This window comes from Protopterus annectens, chromosome 4.part0, assembly GCF_019279795.1.
Source record: "Protopterus annectens isolate FY-2018-M chromosome 4.part0, PAN1.0, whole genome shotgun sequence".
Taxonomy (NCBI): domain Eukaryota; kingdom Metazoa; phylum Chordata; order Ceratodontiformes; family Protopteridae; genus Protopterus; species Protopterus annectens.
The window spans coordinates 653,917,770-653,942,612 of NC_056733.1; the positions used below are offsets into that span (position 1 = coordinate 653,917,770).

A 24,843-nucleotide genomic window follows, 5' to 3' on the forward strand; every position below is an offset into this window, starting at 1 on the left:
TGCAAATGAAAACGTTGCCAGAAATGACAGGTGAGACACAAAGGCACTTGCTCATCAAAACGCAGTAAGTCAGAAACTCATCAGTATTAACAATGGCTTTCCAGAGTAACCAACTGTATTCAGTACCCAAAGAACATGTACATTCTGTAACTACAGGGATAAAAAAGGCTACACCTTCCTCATCCATCTCCCTGATTCTAACACGAACACTGTAAGTAATAGTGTTATAATGTCCAGACTGTGCATACTAACCATAACTGCATGGAAGAAATTCCTAGCAGTCTCTCCCATAGCCACTTATGAAGACTGATACCACAAGGTTTGATCATGCAAAGATAGCATCAGTAAGAGATGGAAAAAGGCATATGTTAAACATCATGAGACACAATGCACAACACAAAACCATCTCATTCAGGGACAATGACTGGCAAAGCCAGACATTATATTTTCTCCGACATACATTTTACAGTGATACTCTTGCGATATCATGAACATGGGACAGAACTAAGAATGGAGCTGAATGGGGTAGGAAACAGTCACAGATGTCAATTTCATCTTCCACCGTAGACAGTGCTTAAACCATCAAAACACCACCACCTGATGTAAGAGTGGCCATACTAACTGGCCAGAAGATGGGAGGGCACACAACTCTCAAAATCCTGATATTGCATACACACAGTGATACTATCCAAAAGTAATGCTTAGGGACAGAAGCAAAAATGTCAGAAAACAGGCTGTGATACAGGTAAAACAAAGAAATCTGTCCCTGAATGTCTCATTCTGCACCTCTGTGAAAAGAACTAGAAGGAAGGCTATAAAGGTGATGCCCCTTCTTACTACCTTCTTTAAGATGGATGATAGTAGGATGCTACTCCAAACAGAAGAAGCCACCGTAGTTAAGGAGGGAAGTAATACAGATTAGGCATTAATTCTACAAGTATGTTATCTGTTTCACCTATAAACACACTATTTTTTACATGTGCTTTATAGTTCTAGTCAGGAATACAAATCCAGCATTATTTATACATCACTGGGTTCCACAAAGAGTTTGTCAATACAGATGAAAATGAATTTTATAAAATACCCTAAAAACTTCCGCTTCCGTAGAATTGGGTTGTTGACAGAATGTAAGGGTTTCAGATTGACTTTGAGATCCTGGATTCTCATGGTGGCAAGTTGTTCTGCATGAGCTTGCTGTATCTCAACAACCACTGCCTGTAATGAAAGGAAAATAAAAATTATTTGTCATTGTAATTCTAGTCATACTATGCATTTCCTACAGTTAAAGTCCACTAAGATATTTACAATTTCACAGCCATACAATTTTCCCCAAATTTCAGTCTTGACAAAGACAACATACAATGCTGCTAAATCTCCTCTCCCTGAAGAGTGCCTGGACCCTTTTACCATCTTTTCCTACAATACCTCTTTTAAGCTTTTAACTGATGTAAGTCGGTGAAGTAATGTGCTCTTCTTCATGCCAAAGACAAAACTAAATTCTGAAGCCAAAACTGTAAGTTGTAAGACACAGCTTGCCCAAGGAAACAGCACTGGAACTGCTCCCTGCGATGGCAATAATCAGCTCTGAGTAGTGAGTACAAGCTGCCGTGCAGCTCAAGTGAGAAAGACAGACTGGGCATCCCCAAAACACAAATCCCTTCCTTATGGACTGAGAGAGTAACTGCCACAGCTCAACTGTTGAATCTCCAAAGTATAGCAAAGAATGAGTGAACCTATTACAATATGAACAATGACAGTGTCCAGTGTTCACATGCAGGATCATGCACAAAATGCAAACTCCTGCTCTAACCAAGGAGCAAAGCAGTACTACCAGTCAGACTGGAACAACAGGTTGACTCAGAAATGTCAAATATCCCAGAAGTCAGTCCTGGTTAGACCCCAGCCACTTCCAGATAAGAATCTAAGTTCCAGCAAGGAGAACGTACAGTTGTGTCACACAACAATTGTAGATATTTGAGTAGATCAGTACTGATTCTTGGATCTTCCTGTCAATCAAAAGCCCATGACCAGCCCAATTTCCAAAGTCTTTGAATCATCTATAGATGGCAGATATCCGAGGTCCAACTTCATAGAGGTATGAAATCATCTACAGATGGCAGATATCCGAGGTTCAACTTCAAAGAGGTATAAGAAGCGTGTTCCTCTGATCTAGTGTCCAGATGCCTTGCACCTTCATGGGGTCTAGGCGAGCACCCCAAGCTATGTCTAAACTGTCTGTGGTAATGGTCTTGTCTGCATCTATCAGACAGAAATGTGTGCCTGGATTCTGTGGCATGGTGTTTTTCCACAATAGCAGTTCCTTTTTTTTAAGTACGGAAAAAGAGGCAGGAAAATTTTTAGAGGTTGAGAATGCTGTTCCAAACAATTTTTAGGAACAATTGAAGTTCTCTCATGTGCAGCTTTGCAAAGGGGACCATGAGAATCCAGGATGCCATGTAACTCAGAATACTTAGAAATTCCCTTGCTGAAATTTATTGTTTTTGTAGCAAGCTGGTTAGGTAGTTTGGCAAGTGAGATATCTTGTCCTGGGGAAGGAAAAATTTTTTGTTACACAGAATCTTTGAGGACCCCAAGAAACAGAATCCTTGTCTGATGAACAGTTTGAGACTTGTGGAGGGTTTATGGTGATCTACAAGTGCTTAGAGTCTCTACTGTGGATTTTCCTTGAATAAGACAGTTGTCCAGGTAGGGTTAAGTATGAAACATCTAGGGGTTCAATAATCGGCTTTAAGAGGAGCTAAGCATTTGGTGAATACTCTGAGAGCAGCAGACAGACCAAAAAGTATTGGTAGTGCACAGCATTGGTAGTGTAAGCCTGCAACCACAAAATCTCTGACTGTCTGCAATATGGCCATGTAGGTAAGTATCCTTTAGGTCTACAGTAAACATGTAGGCATCCTAGAAAATCATAGGTGTGTACTAGGCTAATGGCCCTGGAGCCTTTACAAGCCTAGCCCACAGGATTACCCTGGCATTGTGCCACCTAATCTTAGTTCCCAGTGCCTCTGTCGAGTAAAGCCACTGGAGTGATCCCTGGGGTGAATTTTCTATTTCCCATCCATTCATCAAGATTTCTCTTGAAGAGGGCTAGTGAGGTGCTCTGCTTGACATGTATGGAAAGTCTATTCCATAGCATGGGCAGTCTCTGGGTTATCAACCTGTCCCTCCAGCATGTTCTGTTGATTGTGGTAATGAGGTTGAGGTCTCTGGAGCATGTGGTGTGGAGGGATTGGGATTTCTTTAGATGTAGCATTTGTAACAGAGCTGGGTCAGACATGGCTTTGTAAGTCAAGCAGAGACCGCCTCTAAGTAGGCAATATAAGACAGAGAATAGTTGGAGTTTTTTGAGTCTGTCCATATAGGACAAATGTTTAAGGCCTAGGATCCTCTTTGTGAGGTACTTTTGTGGCCTCTCCAGTTGTTGCAGGTGTTTAGTGAGGTACATGCCAAATGGGGCATTGTACTCAATGACTGACCTAATGAGGGAAGAGTAGAGAGAGACAATGATCTCTTCCTTCCTGGATGCAAAACTCTTAGTAATGAGATGTGCCACATAGAAGGACTTTCTGACCACAGTGGCAATGTGGTGGTCAAAAGAGAGGTTGCTGTCAACCTGTTTTCCAGATCTCTTATAACGCCTTCTGTGTTCAGTGGACTACCACCAATGCGGTAATTCATGGGAACCCTTTTTTTTTCCAAAGCGGATGACGAGACATTTTTTGGCATTGAACTTAAGGCCATGGTTCTGACACCAGTCATTTGTTTCAGTGAGGCTTTTCTGTAGGATGCCAACATCACTTGGGGAGTTAATAGCACCTCCCAACTTTCAATCATCTGCAAACTTTGTCAGTCAGAGTCCCTTCGTGTTGGCCTGGACTTCAGAGAAGTAGATACCAAACAAGAGAGGACCCAGGACCAAACCCTGTGGGACTCCACTCATGACTGGCTGGTAGTCTGATTTGCAGTCAGCTATGGTCACACTGTGGTTTCTACCTGTGAGCCAATTTGCAACCCACCTAGTGATATAGGGGTTGATGCCTAGCTTAGTGAGTTTTTTATATGATTCCTGAATGGGGAATGGTATCAAAGGCCTTGGCCAGATCAAGGTAGGCTGTATGAACCACCTTGCCTTCATCCACAACTCTGGTGAGTGACTAAAATAAGTTGACCAAGTTGAGCAGGCATGATCTACCATGGGAAGTATTTTTTGTTTTATAGTTAGCATTTTGAATTTTGGTACATAAAGGAACTGTTTTAATCTTGACAGGTCCAAGATAGGTCTCCAGGTACCTTTTTTTCTTGAAACTAAAAAATCCTTGAATAGAAGCCTTTTCCCTCCTGACCTGGAGGAACAGGATGAATGGATCCTTGCTGTACTGGCTCCAAAAGGAATGGTGGCAAGAAACTCTCCTGCTCTTCTGGGGGTCTTTGCATGCATAGGAATAGATGGGATTTCTCTGAATTGAACAGAGTATTCTACTATATCTTGGTGTAGGTGACAGGTAGAATTCCTTCACCTTCTTTATTTGTTTTCCTTTTACATTCAGCTTATCAAATACTTTTTCAGCTGGGGGTCCTAAAAAGGAATTCTTGTCTTTTGGAGCATCTGTTAGTTCAGCCTTGACCTATCTAACAGAGTCTTAACGCATGCACACCTGCGAATGACTGAGCCTGTATCCACACTCTGCATGATGCGTAAAATGCATCATACCCACATTTGAAGGAGTGCCTGGAGACCTGTAAGGCTGCTCTTATCATCACCTGAAAGTTCCTAGTGGATTCTGTACAGACTATTCAGGGGTTAGCTTTAGGATTCCTGCAAAGGTGATTATGCAAGTCACGCATTCTGTAGAACATGTCAGGCTTCCTGGGTGCAGGAGGGAGAGAATCAGAATTCAAAGACATGTCTTCAAAGATGTCATCAAGTACCATATGCACTGGAGGGATAGCCAGATGTCTGGGTGATGGTAAGCTCAGTAGTTCCTATAATGGGTCTAAGCCTATGAAAATTGTTTGCTTTCCCAACTGAAGACTTCCTTCATTTTATAAAGGGTATCCCCAAAAGGGAGGTCTTCTGGGGAACAGGCAGAACAAAGGGTATCGTCTGAGTCAGGATAAGAGTGGGGTAGTAGGTGCTCAGAGAAGGATAACTCCTCCTCGTCTTCAGAATCTGATTCTTGTTGAAAAGTCACATCCCTACATGTATTAGAGGGGAGGCTTCAGGGGTAGTACTGTGAGTGTGTGTGTGTGTGTGTGTGTGGGGGGGGGGGGGGCATCCTGAATTTCATGAAGGCCATGAACTCCTGGACTATTTTCAACAGGTCCTGGGCTTTGACCTGAGCTGCAGTGGCAAAGAGCTCAGGAGAAGACAGAGGAAGGCTGACAGTTCTCTCTGGTTTGGGTATACCTTTTGTCAAGATAATCTGAGGACACTGTTGTCCAACCACGACCTCGGACTGTGGTTTCACAGCTGAGGAAGAAAAGATATCTTCCTTGGTACCTGCAACGTGAACGTTGGCAAATGAAGCCTGTGGTGCAAACTCAGACCTGACCAATGCTGATGTTCTGGAACAAGTTATTGGAAAGCCTGGAACCATGGCGGCCTCCTGAGGGTTCAAGCCAGAGGGTTTGGGCCTAGCAGTCACCAGAACAGGGGGCTGCAAAGGTACCCGAGTTGCTGCTGGACTGGTAGCTTGGACCAAAGTTTCAGTGACATTTTCACAGTCTTTTTCCCTGTATGTTTTGCCTTTGCATTTTTTAGAAACGGCGCTGGTGTGAAGCTAGGATTTGCAAATTCGCAAAAGGAACTGAAGCCGAAGACTCCATTTGAATGGCTAGGACTTCTGCCCTGTGTTTTACTAGTCTTCACTAAGAATGTAGTACAATCTGGACAATTAGAGACATTGTGCTAAGGCCCTAGACAGAACAGGCACAATGACAGAAAATCTTTATGTGGGATTTGCTTCCCACACTTCAAACAATTAACCTTTTTAAACACTAAATTAGAAGAGGAAAACTCCCAACAGGATACTTTTCTGACTGGTAGCTAAGAAAAACTCTGGAAAAATGAGCCAACCAACGGACTGAGAGTATACTGCATATACAAAGTGCATTGGATTGCACAGCTAGGAAGAAATGGAGACGGCTTCCAACAAACACCCTTCTTAAACACCGATGTCCATATATCGGACCTCATGTAGCCATCAGCTAGGGATGATGCAAAGACTCTAGAAATCAGGCCAATTGTGGGTTTCTGCATGGCAGGAAGACCCAAGAATCAGTACAACATTGACTAAGAAGAGCATCAGTTTACTATCTGTATGTCAGTAACTCAAAATTTCTGTCAGCGTTTCAAGTTAACAGATCATTCTTCTTCTTCTTTTAGATATCCTTCCAAGAGGGGAAGATCACCTGCTCAGCAGCTGTTTAACAGTCTTTAAGGGTAGCTCTCACAATGCTTCACTAGCAAGGTTCAAGGGTGACATGTTGCAGATGAAGACCAGTCAAACACCTCTTAAACACTTTTTTGTCAGTTCTCACAAGATGACAGAGGACTAAAATAAACATTGAACTGTGAAAAAGTAGATCTGCCAGCTAAGTGATAGTTTTTAGTTCAAACAATTACAGTTATTAGCTGCTAACAACCTTCAATTGGTAATGCAGGGTTTCTCAGTTTCCATTTCCCTACTGCCTTACTCCAAGCAAGTCACTTAACCAGACTATGCTCCCAGGTCACCTCTAGAAACAGATTTGTGCCTAGTTAGTTTACCCTGATAAATTAATATCATAAAGAAAAAAAAGTTATGACATGCATAAAACAACTTTATCTTCTTTGAAGTGATCTTAGGGAGTCCTTATTCATTTTTTTAAATTAATGTATTATCTCTCTCCCCCCACACCTGTTGACTATCAAGCCTGTAAGCGGCCACCATCCGGGTAACATTGAGGGTGCTTTGTATTCTCATTAGAACCCCAGCAATGAAAGTGTTTTTTCATTCAAAGACCTAAGCCCCACCCTCAATCCAGTGATGGAGAGATCACTCATGTCATCGCAAGGGCCACCTACACATGCATGCTCCCTTAAATGTGCCAATAGGAGCTACAATCATCAGCTAAGATGGCCACAGTCACATCCTTCCGACCCAGCTTCCCAATCCATACAAGCTTCCACTCTCCAGCAGAACCCTGCCTCCGAAACCATGGAGCAAGCCAGAACAGGACCATCATCCCTTCCTAGGATAGGTATGACCACTTCCCCTGACTGCATTGTTAGGTCCACAACTGGCTAGTCGAGTGTGGATCATCTGGGCTGGATTACCCAGAAGTTATGTCAAAGAGGGTGGGAGTGGAATTTAAGAGATGAGGCTATGTATACAGGCCCTATCAAAGATATGTCTAGCCAATAACTGGATGCTTAAAAAGAAGTTATGTACTTACCATAACGTTCCATGTGAGTTGTTCATCTCGCCTTCATTCTTACAGAAGGGTTCGGAGCCGATCCTCGGTTCCGAGTTGCCCACTACAAAAACTTTGAGGTCTTCAGGCAGCTCAAGGCCAAGTCCCTATCCCATCATGCACCTAGAGTTACCTCAGATCTTGTTCACTGCGTATAATAATACCATGTATCATTCTATCACTCTTTGAGAGAAAGCCACAGAAGGACTGAGCAACCAGGAAGAATCTAGTATCTCGGTCCTCTAAAAAACCCTGGAGGGGGTAAGGAGGGTGGGAAGTAAGAATGAAGGTGAGATGAACAACTCACATGGAACATTATGGTAAGAACATAAGTTCTTTATGTGAAGTTGTTCTATGTTGCCATTCATTCTTACAGATGGGTAGCATCCCAAGCACCATCTTCCTTGGGTGGCTCACGGGAGTATGTTTATCAGGACAGTAGACCCAAAAGAGGCCCTGTCCCTGGAGGCCCTGTCCACTTTGTAATGAGTGATGAAGGAATGAGGTCTTGACCAAGTGGCTGCTGCACAGATGTTGTCTATAGGAAGTGTGGCAGAAAAGGCAGAGGATGTAGACACTGCTCTGGTAGAATGAGCCTTTATTTTGTGATGCAAGGGCATATTAGCAGCTGAATAAACAAATGTGATACAATCGGATAACCACTTAGAGTTGTTTCTGCCATTGGCATACCTTTCTTGGAATCTGAAAAGGAAACGAAAAGCTGTTCTGATTTCCTGAACTCTTTTGTTCTATCCAAGTACAATCTGAGCTGTCTATGAACATCAAGCTTGTGCAGCATATACTCTAAGTTGTTGGTGCGTTTGGGGAAGAACACTGGCAAATCTATAATTTGATTAAGGTTAGTTTCAGTACAAACTTTGGGCAAAAATGAGGGATTAGTTCATAGTGAGACTCTGTCAGCATGGAAAATTAGATAAGGCGGCTTTATGGACAAGGCTTGAAGTTCTGACACTCTGCGGGCAAAAGTGATAGGCACTAAAAAGATAGTCTTCCATGACAAATATTTCAAATTGCATGAGGAAGCTGGTTCGAAGGGAGGGAGAACAATGCATGAAAGCATAAAAATAAGATTCCATGGGGTATAAGGGGATTTCACAGGTGGTCTGAGATGAAAAGTCCCTTTGAGAAAGGTTTTGGATAGTTTGTGTAACATTATGTTCAATCCTTCAAATCCAAGGTGAAAATTAGAGACAGCAGCAAGTTGAACCCGAACTGTTGCTGCTGCAGCTCCTGTGTTGAAAATCATAGTCAAGAACTCTAATATGGAGGCCATAGAGGCTTGGTAGGGATGTTATTTTGACAGGTCCATACAGAAAATCTTTTCCATTTGCTAAGGTATAGCTTCCTAGTAGAGGATTTATGAGAATATATTAGAATCTGCTGCAGTTCATTTGAAAGGTTATGGAACCTGGCTATGTTGGGAAATGGATCAGCCAAGCTGTCAGCTTCAGGGACTGAAGAGAGGGATGAAGTTCCCCCGACGAGTGCATCAGAAGATCTGGAACTGGGTCCAGAATATAAGGGTCCTCCAATTGATGAAGTCAAAGGAAGGGGAACCAAATCTGACAAGGCCAATGAGGGGCTATTAGAATGATGGTCTTTCCCAGGGCTTTTGCTTTCTGTAGTACTTTGGGTATCAAGGCAAATGGTGGGAATGCATAGAGAAGAACCGGAAGCCAATCATGTATGACTACATCCCTTGGGGCTTCACCCAGAGGGGGAATCAGGGCAAAGTAGCTTCTGCATTTCGTGTTTATGTAGTTAGCAAAAAGGTCACAGCAAGGCTGGCCCCAACTGCGGAAAATTCTGCCCGCTATTTCTTTCTTGAAGGACCACTCATGAGGCAACAAAATTGCTCTGCACAGCTTGTCTGCTATCACGCTGGATTTCCCCGGGATGTGCATTGCTAACAGAAAGCACTGGGTGGATGTAGGCAACTGCCATACTCTTAGGGCCTCGCGACAAAGGGGGTAAGACCTGGTTCCTTCTTGTTTGTTCAAGTACCAGACCACTGACATGTTGTCCATCTGAATCGCAACTGTTCCCAGAGGAAGAGAATCTTGGAAGAACTGCAACGCTAAACGTACTGCTCTCATCTCCAGGACATTGATATGTGTCTCCTGTTCAGTCCATGTGCCTTGGGCTGTTCTTCCCTGAAAATGCCCCCCCCCCCCCATATCAGGGAAGCATCCATGGGCACTGTGGCCACTGGTGGGGGTAGAACAAAAAGACGACCTATCGTAACATGAAGAGAGGTCAACCACCACTGAAGATCCTTTTTGCATGTGTTTGGGATCATTATACGATGAGACATTGGAAGCTCTTGGTAAGACCATTGAGTGAACAACAGCCATTGCACAATCCGCATATGCATGCGACCCAAGGGTATGGCTAATATTGCCGCTGCCATCATACCTAACAATTTTAGTACTTCTGATGCTGGAGCATTGTCTTTGGATATGATATTGTGGACCTGCTGACGGAGTAGTAAGACTCATTCTGCTCAAAGTGGTGGAGGTGTCCAATTCTGCTCCAATAAAAACAGTATGTTGTGATGGCAACAAGGCAAACTTTTCTGAGTTTATTGTAATGTCCAGATAACTGCAGAGTGAAAGAGTGGTGTACCTGGCTTGTATGAGCTGATGCCTGGTGGCGGCAGTGAGGAACCAATCGTCTAGGTACGGAAACACCTGAAATCCTAAACATTTCAGGTGAGCCGTGACCACTGCCATACATTTAGTGAACACTCTGGGGGCTGTAGTGAGACCAAAGGGCAGGGCTCGAAACTGGTAATGATTGGCTCACAGCTGGAAGTGCAGATGATCCCTGGATGGTCTGACCATTGTTATGTGGTAGTACGCATCCTGGAGATCTACTGAGCACATCCATAGGTTAGTACTAGGCTAACTGCCCTTGTGAGCCATTGTAAGCCTAGCCAATTATCCCTTGTGAGAATCGAACCCTGCACCTTGTGTTTGTAAGGCAAATACCTTAACCATTAGGCCACCCTCCCACCCAATTGTCTTTCCCTAAAAACAGAAGTATCGACTGAAGTGTGACCATCCGGAAATTCTCTTTCTTCACAGACCTGTTTAGTCTGCTGAGGTCCAAAATAGGTCTCCAGTCCCCTGTCTTTTTTGGAACTAAAAAGAATCTTGAGTAAGTTCTGGACCCTATCTGATCTGCTGGGACTGGTTGGATGACTCTTTTTCTTAGCAACATTTGGACCTCTACTGTTGCCTGTTCCCTGTAACTGGGTGGAAAGTCCGGGATTTTTGTTGACAATGGAAGGGGTGTGGCGAAAGGAATGAAATATCCTCTGGAAATTATACTTTGTACCCAGTTGTCGCTTGTTATTTTGAGCAAGGCATCTGGATACAAAGATAAGTGATCCACTACTGCCTCCAGAGTAGGACAGTCGGGCCTCCTTTCAGGAGCACTGGTAGGGCTTCCCAAAAAACTGATCTCTGTCACCCTGGTTTTGCAGACCCCCTCTGCTGCAAGGGTGGCATCTTCCATTACTGGCCCCTCTTCTGCCCCTGGAGGGGAGTTCACCACGTGTCCTTAAAGGCTCCTTGGGCTTTACGGAACCACATCTTTCCTCCCCTTTGACCCTTGGGGTAGGGTCTGGTAGGGGTGGAAAAACAGAATCAGACAGCAGACAGAGTCTTTCCTTCCTGTTCACACCTGGTCAAAGTTTCCTTAACTTTGGGCCCGAAAAGGGACAAGCCATCAAAAGGGGTGTTGACAAAGGATGACTTAAAGGGCTCTGAGAAGGAACACAAGTGCATCCAGGAGTGTCGCCTAAGAGCAATTCCTGCACCCACTGCTCTACTCGCTCCATCAGCTGCATATGAAATGAGGCGCATGGACAAGTTTACTACGGAACTGAGAGTAGCAAGCTAGGAGGCAACTTTATCTGAAGCTCCTGCAGCTACTGTACCCTGAAGAGTATCTCCGGGCTCTTTTAGGAGATCTCTTTGCAGTCTAGTAAAATGGGGGAGATAGTGGAGTGAACGCAGTGCAAAGGTCGCTGAACTGTACGTGTGCTTCCCATATCTAGCCATGATCCTAGAGTCTCTGTTAGGAGGATGGACAGAGGAAGAAGTTTCCAAAATCTCCTTTTTGAGGCTGTCGCCACCACCATGGCATCAACTGGCACTCCCTTGGTAAGAAATCATTTTTCCTGGGGGGGGGGGGGAATAAATTTATTAGGCCTCCTGGGGACAGGCTCCATGGTGTCTGGAGACTCCCACGCCCTTCGTGAGACCAGCTCCATAAGCTCATCGAACGGCGGAGACACCCAAGAGATGGAGGGGTGAGACCTGAAAGCCTTCAGGAGAACCAACTCGTCTTCAGTAGGGTTGGTGGACTGCCAGTCACCTCCCTGCCTAAGGATTTCTAATATCTCAGCAAATTAAATATCCTCAGAGGGGGACTGTGGGGACCCTTCTGATTCATCCAAGTCGGTATTGGATGTGAGAGACTCCTATGGGGAGTCTAAATGCTTCCTCTTACAGATTCTCTTCCTGGGAACCTCATCAATGGGAACTTCTGGTGAGGTCTCGGAAGAGCAGGGACCACCCAATGGGGCTTCCTGAGGCTCTGGGTCTCTACACTTAGCAAGGATCTGTGAAGCAGAAGTGGACACAGATGCTTTTGGGGAGGAGGTAGCTGAACCTGAAGTCGAAGACATCTTAGGAGACATAACTCTCTTCATGGCTTCGAAGGCTCCTATGCTCTAATGAGAAGGGACCGGCAGATCTGAGGAAACAGTCGATACCCTCGGCACCGGGACAGTGGGCTCTGAACCAGAGGTAGGAGCCGAGCTTATCTGAGCCGAAACCCCGAGAGGCAGAGTTGGAACTGCCAAGTCAGTCCGACTATTCTTCCCAGACCCAACCAAAGAGTGCCGGATCCTAGATTCCTCAATCGGCACCAAGGATGTCAGAGTAAATGGAACCAAAGACACTGGAGCAGGCATAGGTTCCGAATGCTCAATGATCATCAAGTCCAACTCCTCCGGCTTCCAAGGACCTGCATGGCTCAGAGGAGGAAAAGTAGTAGATGATAAAAGAGTCTTCGGTTCCGAAACCATTTGGCTCGGGGCCGATAAAAAATTTAGCAAACGCCGGTGCCTGTAACAACTACTGCACCACACAATCCACATCCAAACCGAAAAGGCTTATCGAAGATGAGTGGATAGAAGGAGGTACAGATTGCAGGAGTGGAGATTTAGGCACTTTGGATACCGGTTCCAGGACCGGGGACCAGCTCCAAAAGAACAAGATGCTCGGCTCTGAGGGCTGTAGACCAGACATTGATGTTTTTTTTTTTTTATTTCTTAACTTCCGAAGAAGTAGAAGCCTTGGAAGACTTTGAAGATTTACTAAACCTGTCCTGGTCACTTAAAGCTTCCTGAAATGACGGTCTGACTAGACCTCTATCGATTAGCTTTCTCTTTCTCTCCTGAAGGACCCTGGAAGAGAAGGAATGACAAATGGAGCAACTTTCCTGAAGGTGTAAAGCTCCCAAACAGTAAACACAGTTAACATGGCTATCTGTTACAGACATTTTCTGTCCACATTTTGGACATTTTTTGAACCCTGACTTAGGATGTTTATCCCTATCCTGGTCAGCCATAATGAACAGCACAGTATCAGTGAAACTACAATATGCTAAAGACACACCCAAAAGTATTTAAATAAGCCCTGATAAAAAAATATGGGCTAAATATCTTGTGACTAAGTGTCACTTTAACACACACACACACTATATCTAAGCACTTCTAAATATCAAAAGTTATCAAAGGCACATAACTATATAACTACTCCAACTATACTAAATATAAAAGCCTTTAGAAAAACGAAGGCCAAAAGCTATATATAACATGAAAAAGGCACACCAAGGAATACACACTAAAGATATATAAATGCTAAAGAAGCTAAAGCTAAGAAAAGAATTAAGTTATAAGAAAAAATCTTTACAATAAAGTTTTACTGGCCCGAGCTATTCCTGAGGAACCTCCAATCTACTGCAGCGGGAAACTAGATCTGAGGTAACTCTAGGTGCATCATGGGATAGGGACTTGGCCTCAAGCTGCTTGAAGACCTCGAGCTTTGTAGTAGTCCGACTCGGAGCCGAGGATCAGCTCCGAACCCATCTGTAAGAATGAATAGCGAGATAGAACAACTTCAAATGTTATGTTTTGTAAAAGCAAGCAGGTCACAGTAGTAAAGATGTCCTAGGCAGTTAATCCACTGAAATAAGCTGCAAAAGAAGTTACCAGTGAAATGTGAAATAGTCTAACAGCAGCAGAAATGTATTGCAAAAATAGGACAGGCAATGAGACAACTACACAGCCAAGCTTTGTTTGGTTAAAGGTCAAAAAGGACTTCTGGCTGACTGGACACATGAAATACCTGTGAAACAACTTTTGAAATTTTATGGCTGGCAAAGACACCAAGGCAGGCAACTTCAAGGTTCTGAGGCTGAGCAGAACTACATAAAGATTCCCACAGTGAACAAAATAGCTGGGAGGAGATGGATAAAAGTTGATGCAATCAATGCAAGAACAGAAAATTAGAGCAGCCTCTGCCAAAGAAAGGGGAATGAGAAAGTCAGTGCTGATGATGAGCTAATACTACAAGCTTGGCGACAGCCCTTTCTAATTTCTCTTGACTGAGTCATTGTGTTAAAAGATTTTGTGCTCTAGTGTTATCATCAAAAAACAGCAGTCTTTCAAAACCCATGCATATTATCAAGGTAATCACTTTTCTGCTCAGCATTCTGCAGCTGATCCTCTTGTTCTGTGAGATTCCCCCCATTCTGCAATAATTTAACATTTGTCAGTCCCTCTAAATACTTCTTAACCATAGCTCCTTTGCTTTTATTTCCATTCTATTTTCAACTCCACCTTAATTTTATCCCATTCTCTAGCTGTATTTTCAGAAGAAATTTCTATCCTCTCATACAGCTCCTGAATAATTTCCACTTCCCATTCCTTAAATTCCTCTCTTTTCAACAGACAGGTGGAAAGCACCAGTCTCTCATTTTTATTTCATTACCCTATGTTTCTAGACAAAAAAGACACTTATCATGGCGGTCTTTATGGGTAATCTGTCTCCCACACTGGCATTTAGCCTTTCTGGATGACATTAACCCTGAGGAGCACAAAACAGACAAGAAAAAACAAACAAAAAAAAAAAAACAATGGGACACTTACCTGCAACTGCAAAGAAGTCAGCAAACAGGCATATGTAGTCACTGGACAACAAAAATGAGTTCAACTGGCAGAAAACAGGCAAACATAAACAGGCAGACATTGAAAAGATAAGTTCAGACTAGTGGCAAAGACGTTCTGACTGTAGTAGGCCTGAACGTCACCTTTATGCCCTATGTAATGCAAGGAGCGTTTGGGAGACATTCAGAGTACCTTTAAAGCAACAGGAGTCTTTGCTGGACTGGCCAGACGTCAGGCTTCCACTGCAGGGAATCCCATATGTTAAGAATACTGCAGCAGTGAATGTAAAGACATCAATACAATCTTCCAGTCCCATGACACAAAGTCTGTTTTGAGACTATAGTTGAATAGTGACTACAGTAACTCTGATAAGTTATATTTTAGACTATAAACGAGACATCTCAGAATATTATTGGGGCCCATGAGGCTGTGTTCTTGGCCTTATCGAGTGCAGCCAGGACATGCTGTCTATTTATACCTGGTGGGATTATTTTTCAGGGCATTTGTTGGGGTGGCTGGGGGTGAGTGGGGGGTAAAGTTAGAACTGGATTTGTCAGCCAACACATTCACTGTATCGCCTAGCTCAGTGAATGTGGCACCACTAACCACCAGTTCAGCACACCGCTGTGTGTTGCTTTTGAGGTTTCTGACAAGCTGAAGAAGGCCTTATGGTTGCCTTTTGCCCGAGAACCTATCTTAACCTTGAAACTGGCTATATTGGACTTAATTATCCCCATTAGTTGCCTGTTTAGTTTGATGAGACAGTTCTTATCTTTACAAGAGTTATTTCCTGAATTTACCTATGACTTTGTTTTTTGTTTGCTGTATATTCTACTTATTTGGGATGCCACAAGGGCAGTTTGTTTCTGGAGTTAGCTTTGGGCATACTTCTGATAGGTACAGCAACCTCTGTGTAGACACTGACATGGTTGTACAGGGCCACTGTGTTCTCTGAATTTGGAGGGGCAGTGAATTTTGACAAATGGTCGCTTAATAAAAGGTAGTTTGCCTCTGAACAGTTCTTAACTATTACTGGGTTTACTGGAAATACAGAGCTGATTTTCATTTTGAAAGCGACAGATTTAGGGTAGGGACTTACCAGAAAGGATGTGATATTGGGGGGATGCAGCATTCTCCCATATTTGTGAATATAAGGTCAGTATGTTGGATCCTCTAGTGGGCGTATGCACTAATTGGTCAAGGGGCCTTGTATTTACAAAGTCCATGAATCTCTATACCTGAAGATTTGAGGCCATGTAGGATTCCATGTCTATATAGGGGTAATTAAAGTAGTTTTTAATTTCTTCAAGTCTTTTGGGTTTCTAATACCATGACAGGAATTGGCTCATTCCTAAGTCAAAGTATGAAGATCATGAAATTAGTATTGTTTCAGTCTTTGATGTCAGCCAAAAGTGCTCTTCGCAACACCCGCAATGTGCCTAGTAATGATTACTTCTGGAATTCATACGGTGTTACATGAATTGGAAAGATATCTTTTTATAAGACCCGTTGCTCCTACTACTATTAGAACTGTCTGGCTATCTTTCTTCCACATGGCTCTCATTTCTGCCTGCAGATCCAGGTATTTTATGACTTTGTGTCTCTCTGTACGCAAGACACTGTAGTCACTAGGTGTGGCAATTTCAGTGATCAATGCTACTTTTGTCTCCTTTTCTTGAACCACTATATCCGGTTTTCTAGCATCCATCTTTTGGACTGTTGGTATTGGGTGATCTCATGTGATATGAACTTAATTTTTTATGATTCTTTGTGGCTCATGTTTCCAGTGTTTTTCAGCCACTTTGATAGCATAATGTTTGTCAATCTCCAGTGTAACAGTCTTGCCACATTACTATGCCTTTCAGTCCCTCTGCTATTAGTGCTTCGCAACCAGCAACAGGGTGTGTGACTGTTTTTAATTCGGTTTTACAAAACCTACATATGTCTGTTTCTCCCACATGTTCAATGGATAATTGGCTAGGCTTAAAATGGCTCACAAGGGCAGTTAGCTTAGTACTAATCTATGAACCTATGAACCTATGTAAACCAGCATGTATGTAGCCCACTATTTTGGGCTGCCAATATTAACCTTTCATTTCTTGATGTGAATTCACCTCTCCTTAACCATTCCTGAGTTTGCTCTTGATCAACAGGAGGCTCTTCCAGAAGTTTTCTATACTTGCAACTATATTTATGTTTTTCCCACATTTCTTGCCTTCTCATCTGGTCCTTCACCTTACATTCTTTCTTTTGTTTTTTTAACACATTCAATTGCTGCCTAGTTTTTATCTACTTCTGGTTTGATTTCCATTCCTGCTTGACGTCGATATGCTTCTGCTAAATTAAGCAGAGATGTCATCTTAGATTTATTTGCCTCATGTTTCAAAACTTTCACTACATTTGGATCTTGTGAGGTCAGTAGATATGTGTAGAGTCCCACGACTGCAGATCTATACATGTAATCAATTTCAACGAGGCCCATCCCTCCTTCAGAATGGGGAATATATAATCTTGGTATACACTGATATTTATATTGGTGGGCATGAAGCATCCTTCTTCTTTTAATATCCAATCTATCCAAAACTTTTTGGAGCCAGTCAGCCACTCCAAAACTATAAGTTAGGACAGGAAGAGCAAACTGATTTATGGCTTGGATCTTGTTCCTAGATGTCAATGCTGTTTTCAGGATTAATTTAAGTCTTCTAAAGTACTCCTTACTGAGTTTTATTTGCATTTGTTCATGTTTTACTGCTGATCCTTCATCAATTCCCAAGTATTTATACACTCCCTCTTGCTCAAGTTCTTTTATATCACATTCTTGTCCCAAACTGATGTTTTCTTGGTGCTGCAGATTTCCTTTTTTAAAGGTTGCATTTGCACATTTATCAAGACCAAATGACATTCCAATATCATCTGAAAAAGTTTTGACAACCTGCAGCTGTGCTTTCAGTTCTTCATCTGATGAGCTATATAGTTTTAAATCATTGACAAAGAGAAGATGAGAAGTCATTAGAATTTGTTGTTTTCTAGGAACCAAATTGTAGCCATGGCCTAAGCTAAGTAAACAGCTTAATGGATTAATGGCAAGGCAGAATAGCAACGGTGACAAAGAGTCATCCTAAAATATCCCTCTTTGAATTTTTATCCCTGGGCTAATAATCTGTCCATTATCATGGCTTAATTGCAAAGTGGTCTGCCACTGTTTCATGGTTACTGTAACATAGTCATGGTTACTGTAACATAGTCGATCAGTGCAGGGTACTACTGAGACATTTTTAAGCACTCTTTTATCCATGAATGTGGAATACTATCAAATGCTTTTTTTGTAGTCAATCCGTGCCATACTTAGATTCTTCCCCTTCTTACAGTTCTCCACTATAACTTTGTTTAACAACAAATGATCCTTTGTTCCACATGACTTTCTTTTATTGCCATTTATTCTACTGCCATAATTGAGTTTTCTTCTAAATGACTATAAACTCTGTTGGCGTCAATCCCCATGTATAATTTATACGTTGTTGGAAAACAACTTACTGGTCTATAATTTTTGGGGTAGTTTGCAGGTTCACTCTTAAGTAAGAGCATTGTTTTTCCTGTTGTTAACCAGTGCAGTGTGTGTTCGGGGTGCACATATAAACAGTTCTTACTCATGGCTAAATCCTCGTACAAAGATGTTAATACTTTAAGCCAAAAGTTAGATACTGCATCTGGGCCTGGGGTTTTCCAGTTAGAGGCTTTTCTCAACTTTGTTTCAATCTCTCTGGTTGTTATTTCATCCCATTTCATATCCTGTACCTTTAAACTTCTTACACTTTCTTTTACTTCTATCCATTTAGCATCTTTGTTATGTTCCACAGGATCTTTACAGATATCCAAAATGCATCTACTTCCTCTTTTTTGGCGGTCTTTCAATTCCTTTTACATTATTTCCCAATTCTCTATAAAACTTTTTTGGGTCATCAATAAATTGCTTATTTTGTGCTTTTCCCTTATATTTATCTTCTTATCTTCTAAGTCTTTCTGCCTGTTTTGAAGTTTTTAGTTTATCTCCAACAGTGCACAATAGATCCTTATCTGTTCTAATAGTGCACATTGCTTTTATCACATCTATCTTTCTTAGTATTTTTGTTGATCGATTCCCTCTTATATAATCTTCTGACAATGACACTTCTTGTCTTAGCTGCTTTATAGTTTTCTCTATTCGCTATTTCCATGATGGTATTTGCTTTCACCACCTCTTTTCCCTTGCTACCCTGTGTTCCTGTGGTAGAACTTTTATCAGTTATTAATTTAGCAGCACAGTAATATATTCTGTTTACATCTGTTATATCGCATGGATCTCTATGGACAGTCTTAATTACTGTGTTCATTTGTTTTATCAAGCTTCTGACGTCTAAGGTTTTATTAACCTTCTGCAATCTATTTCTCTCATTGATCTTGATATGTCTGTCTTTGTCTACTAAATCAAGCAACTCTTCTCAACTCATTTTCTTCCATACTGAGGGCACATCCCTTGTTTTTTGTTTCATGCGGGCATTCTATAGAAAGATCTATAGCATCTTTGTGCGGCACGTTCTCTTCAATTTCATCCTGTGTCATCTGTTGTTCTGTCATATGGGAACTCACTGGCCTATCACTCCTTAAGACTGATTGCATCAGAGTTTCCACAGTTTCCTGTTCCTTTGCTTGCTGTCTAGCTTCAAAAGAATGTTTATACTGGTTTCCTGTGGAAGGCTCCAAAATATCTTGATATGGCACCTGACCAATTGCTTCCTGTTCCACTGATTTCCCCTTAATTTGGATATCCATTGCTCTATCATGTCGTGGTGCTTTCTGCATTCGATTTACTACACTGAATCCTTCTCTTTGCAGCTGTTCTGTCACCTCAATTTCTATTTCTTTTGATTTCTCCATTACTATCTTTTTTCTGCTTTTCCTCTTAGTATTCTTATTTTTGTATTGTAAAGTTTTCCATATCCAGACTCATTTCCCTATATTTTTCTTCAAATATCTTTGGTGCTGCTCTTTTTGTATTGGTTAGTTTTGCTTTCTCCTTTGCATATATATTACACCATATTAAATCTCGTTTCCTTTCCCCATCCATATTTCTTCTTTACATGTCTCCTGATCTTCTTGCTTTTCCTTATTCTGGGGAATCACTCCATCATGCCGTGATGTAGTCTGTTTTAGACCTTCTACATTAAATCCTTCACTATGCAGGCACCCCATAACTTCAACTTCTATTTCTTTAACTTCTGCTTTACTAATCCTCTTCTCTACATTACATCTTTGTGCTATTAATCTTTTTATTGTGAAATATTCCATATCTGGATGCCTTTTGTCTGTATTTCTCTTCCAATATCTTTGAGACTGCCTTCTCTATATTAGTTAACTTGGCTTTCTCCTTTGCATAAATATTGCACCATATCAAATCTCTCTTTTTTTCCCATGTCCAAATTTCTTTTTTATATTTTTCAAATATCTCTAGGTTTTGTCCTTTATATTTTCTCACTTCCTCAGATGCTTCTTTTTCCAAACAAATCAAAATGTCTTGATCTATATACTGTTTTTCAAAAAATCTGTTGCATTAATGAACGCAAATTTTTACTTGAAGCTTCTGACAGTTTTTCCTACGGAAGTATTTTTCTTTCCTCTAATTTCTCTCTCAATCATTTTGTATATCTTGTGACTAGAAATTCTGGGCTTTTTACATAATAGTAACAATACATCATTTCTTTCTTATCCCCAATAGTCCATTCTATCGTCTTCATGGCTCTTCTTTGGCCAATCAATTGTTGTTGTTTTTGTGGACTACTACCTCCTTCTGCAACAGGGGGGCCATCCTCCCCCTCAGCCTGGCCTGGTCCCATTGTAAGAATGTTTCCATATTTTGAGGATTCTACACTGTAATTATTTCCAGTCCTGGCACCAGTGCACCTACCAGGATTGGGAACTTTTTTATCCTGGGTCTTGTGCACCCAGCTTTTTTATTTTTTGTTTACTTCTGTCCATTATGTATGCTATATAAATGCGGTCTAATTAGATCACCAAACGCTTAGGTTAGCAAACGGTGATTAATCGGCCCCATTTAAGCGAAAGCTTACAAAACTCAACTGTCAGAACAGCGATTCTTTTCCAAGGGGAAAAAAAAAATCGCTGTTCCAAAAACAAATAAATAAATAAATAAAACACTTTAATACATAATATTAAGTGGTGGGCTTTGCCCCACACCCCCCCCCCGATGTGGGGGGCTGTGCCCCTCACACCACCTACTTAAATATACCAACTCCGAGACCGCACTACCTTGCCAAAAACAGCAAACTACCAAAGCGGCCAGGGAAAGAATTCACTTACATGCCACTTCGATATTTTGCCATTTCGGCGTTTACAGCTCGACCAAGTCGCATTCGCTAACCTGTGTCTTCGGTCAGCTGATAGGAACCCTATATATCAGTGCTGCCTTGGTGAGATTTTGTGAAAAACACAGTCCACTTCGTGCAGGTACTCACCAAGACTTGAGGATGAATTCAATTTCAGCACTACTACTCTCCTTTGCTTGCTGACTTATCTCTCCATCAGGACCCCTCCTCCGTGGGTGTCTGGATGGCTAGTAAGTGTTTCCAGTAAGTCTAGTTATGTGCTATGAGTTTCTTGAGGTGGTGTGGTTGACCTATAACTAGCTAGCTAGGACATGGCAATGGATTTTATCTATGATGATCTGCACGTGGAAAAACTCCAGCGTGTCATCCTGTTTAACCACCCTAAAGGCATTTAGGCTTGTTACTGATGTATATTGAGACACCTCCACCTTTAGCCTCAGTCTTTGCAGATACTGGTCTAAAAGTGTGGAAGGCACTGAAAGCTTGCACTGCCAGAATACTTTCTGCGGCTTTAAACCATGTCCCAGTAACCACACAGATGTCTATATTCTTGAGGATGAGGAAGGCGTGGAGGGGAGTATAATCCTAGGTTCCTGGAATTGAGCAGTAACACCTTGTGGTTCAGCTGAATTAATTTTGCTATTTCAATATGTTTGTCAAGTTGGCACTGCTTAAAAAAAGCTCTGTGGGGGTGGATAAAGTTTTAGCCAGTATTCAAAAGCCTTGAGGGGACAGGTGCAGACCATCCCTGGTAAAGCAGCATAGTCTGTTAACAATGTCCTCCCATGCTGACAAATACTGGATCTCCTTAGAATGATGCCAGAAACTCAGCCAATTGTTAAAGTCAATCATCTTTTGTTTGCATTGTAGCACCATCCTCAGTGAAGGCAACAGGCTGCTCACAGAGCTCCATAGTATCTGTCTTCATATAGTCCTGGCAGGTAAGTCTTAGGTCACTTACACCTACATGGGCTATGATGGAAGAGAAAAGTTGTGTAAAATCTTACCATAACCATCGATGTCCTTCTCTTCCATGTTGCAGTATTCCACATATGGGTTTAGCCTTCTTCTTTCGTGTGTGCTCCGGCCAGTATTCCTAAGTTTTTCAGTCCCTCCTGGTACGTCAGGCGTCTGACATGGCTGACAGGATTGTGGGCCATAAAAGTGATGTCTGCGCACACCAGCCCTCAAAACAGAAGCCCAAGTTGGAGCCAGTCCTAAAAGTGCACAGCTTGTCCAGTGTCACCCCGAGGAGCAAGTGTAACCTGAAAGGAGGGGAAGTAGGGTGGGAAGGAATACTGCAACATGGAAGAGAAGGACATCTATGGTTATGGTAACATTTTACACAACTTTTCTGTGTCCTTCTATTCCTATGTTGCAGTATTCCACATATGGGTTAGTGCCACAGCTCACTAAGTATGGGTGGTGGTCTGGTAGAGCTCTCCAGGAATTCATGGAGGACAGCCCTGGCAAATCCTGCTCTGGCCAAAGAAATTTGGTCCAGCTTGCAGTGTTTGGTGAAAGTGTGTACTGAGGACCAGTTAGCAGCTTCAAGAATAGTGTTAGTGTCTAGTCCCTCAAAAAAGGGACTAGACACTAGCACTAGTCCCTTAGAAAAGGCTCCTGAAGAGGCCATAGCTCCTGTGGAGTGGGCTTTAATAGATCCCTGCAATGTTTTACCATGGTACCGGTAGCAAAAGGTAATGATCTTGGAGATCCAGGCTGAAATGGTCTGTTGGCCACCGCTTTCCCCAGAGCCCTGGGGTGGAAGGAGACAAACAGTTGGCCAGATTTTCTAATAGACTTGGTTTTATGGAGGTAAAACCTCAGCTGTCTGTGAACTCTCTCACTATCCCCTGTGGGTTAGGAAATAAGGTTGGTAGGTGGATGGACTAGTTCAAGGATATGTCATTCACCACCTTAAGCAGGAAGGAGGGGTTAGTCCTGAGGAAGACCCTGTCCAGATGGAGGATAATGAATGGTGGGTCAGCCATCAGAGCTTGTAGCTCTGAGACTCTCCTGGCTAAGGTAAGAGCCACCAATAAGACAGTTTTTCAGGTGCAGAACTTTAAGGAGGCTTTAGCTGCTGGCTCGAAGGGAGCCAGGGTAAGCTTTTCCAGTACACAGTTGAGATTCCATGAAGGAGGGGTTGGCTTCCTGTGGGGTCTAAGATGAAGGACCCATTTTAGGTACAGCTTTGTAGGTAATCTGAATGCTAAGGGTGGATCCAGGGGAAGACAGGCAGAGATAGCAGACAGGTGTGCTTTTACAGAAGAGTAAGTCAGTCCTGTCTGCAGTAGTTCACACAGGTAAGACAGTGGGTCCATCTGTCTTTTGTGACACCATAAGGAATTTTTTTCCACTTGGATAGGTAAGATTTTCTAGTATTGGGTTTCCTCGCCTCCTGCAGGACACTGAGCACGTCCTCATTGTACAGGTGTCTAAAGGGGATCAGAATCTTATCATCCACAGGGTGAGGTTCAAAGACTGCCACTGTGGATGTATATGAGATCCCTTGTTCTGTGTGAGCAAGTCCACTGAGGGGGGGGGGTAACTTGTGGTGATTGCCCTTGGACAGAAGAAGTAAGAGGGGGAACCAGTGCTGTCTTGGCCAATAGGGGGTCACCATCAAGATTTTTAGGTTGTCCTTCTGAATTTTCAGCAGCACTTTTTGAATCAATGGGAAGGGGGGAATGCATACAGAAATTTCTTCTTCCATGAAATTGAGAAGGCATCTATTGCCAGTGCCTTGGGGTCTGGTGTCCTGGTGCAATAGCCAGGTAGTTGCCTGTTGGTGGAGCAGGCGAACAGGTCTATTTGAGGTATACCCCACCGGTGGACATCTCTATGAAGCATCCATTCATGGTTGTTTGTGATGGTCCTGCTGAGAAAGTCTGTCTGGATCTTGTGAAGGGAGAGGATATAAAATGCCTGTAGGGTTATCTCCTGGGAGGTGGCTAGCTCCCACATCTGCATGGCTAGTCTGCAGAGTATGTAGGATTTGGTCCCTCCCAGTTTGTTGATGAGATACCACAGGAAAGTGGTGATGTCTGTGAAAATCTTGAGTGGGCCTTGGTGTAGGTAAAGGGAAGAGGCTTCCAGAGCATGGAGGATCGCCCTCATTTCCCTGACATTGATGTGCTCTAGTTTGTGTGGATGTTGCCACAAACCCTGCACCTGTCTTGTACCTAGACTTGCTCCCCAGCCCAGGTCTGATGCATCTGTATGCATTATCTGGGTTGGTGGGGGAGGCAGGAAAGGAAGGCCTGGATTCATGGTCACTTGTGACAGCCACCAGGGAAGTTCGTGTTTTATGCAAGGTAGAAGGTGGACCCCGAACTGCAAGGGATGGGAGTGCTGGGTCCAGACTGACAGAAGATACCACTGCAGCTTTCTCATGTACAGTCTTGCCAAAGGAAGCATGGGTGTAGTGGCTGCCATGTAACCCATGAGCCTCAGGTATTGTCTTGCAGTCAGTTCTGATACCTGAAGGATACTGAGCAGGTGGTCTGTCAAGGATGCCACCTTGTCTGCTGGCAGGAAGGCCTGCATGAGGTCTGTGCGAATCATGACCCTATAAAACAATGTCCTGTGTGGGCTCCAGATGGGACTTCAGGAAGTTTATCTGAAAACCTAGAGACTGTAAAAGGGTCAGAAGCAACTGAGTGTAAAGGAGGAGGGTCTTTGGACTGTCAGCTTGGATCAAGAGATTGTCTAGGTAAG

At 42.8% G+C, this 24,843-nt stretch overlaps 1 protein-coding gene across 1 annotated transcript in view; it reads right to left on the reverse strand.

Annotated features, from left to right (window-relative positions):
* The window catches only part of MAPKAPK5 (MAPK activated protein kinase 5), a 1,432,063-nt gene that overhangs the window by 357,491 nt on the left and 1,049,729 nt on the right, over positions 1-24,843 (reverse strand). The window contains exon 11 of the mRNA XM_044068618.1: positions 1,085-1,215. Coding sequence (XP_043924553.1) covers positions 1,085-1,215 — 131 coding nt within the window. The remainder of the gene's footprint in view (positions 1-1,084; positions 1,216-24,843) is intronic.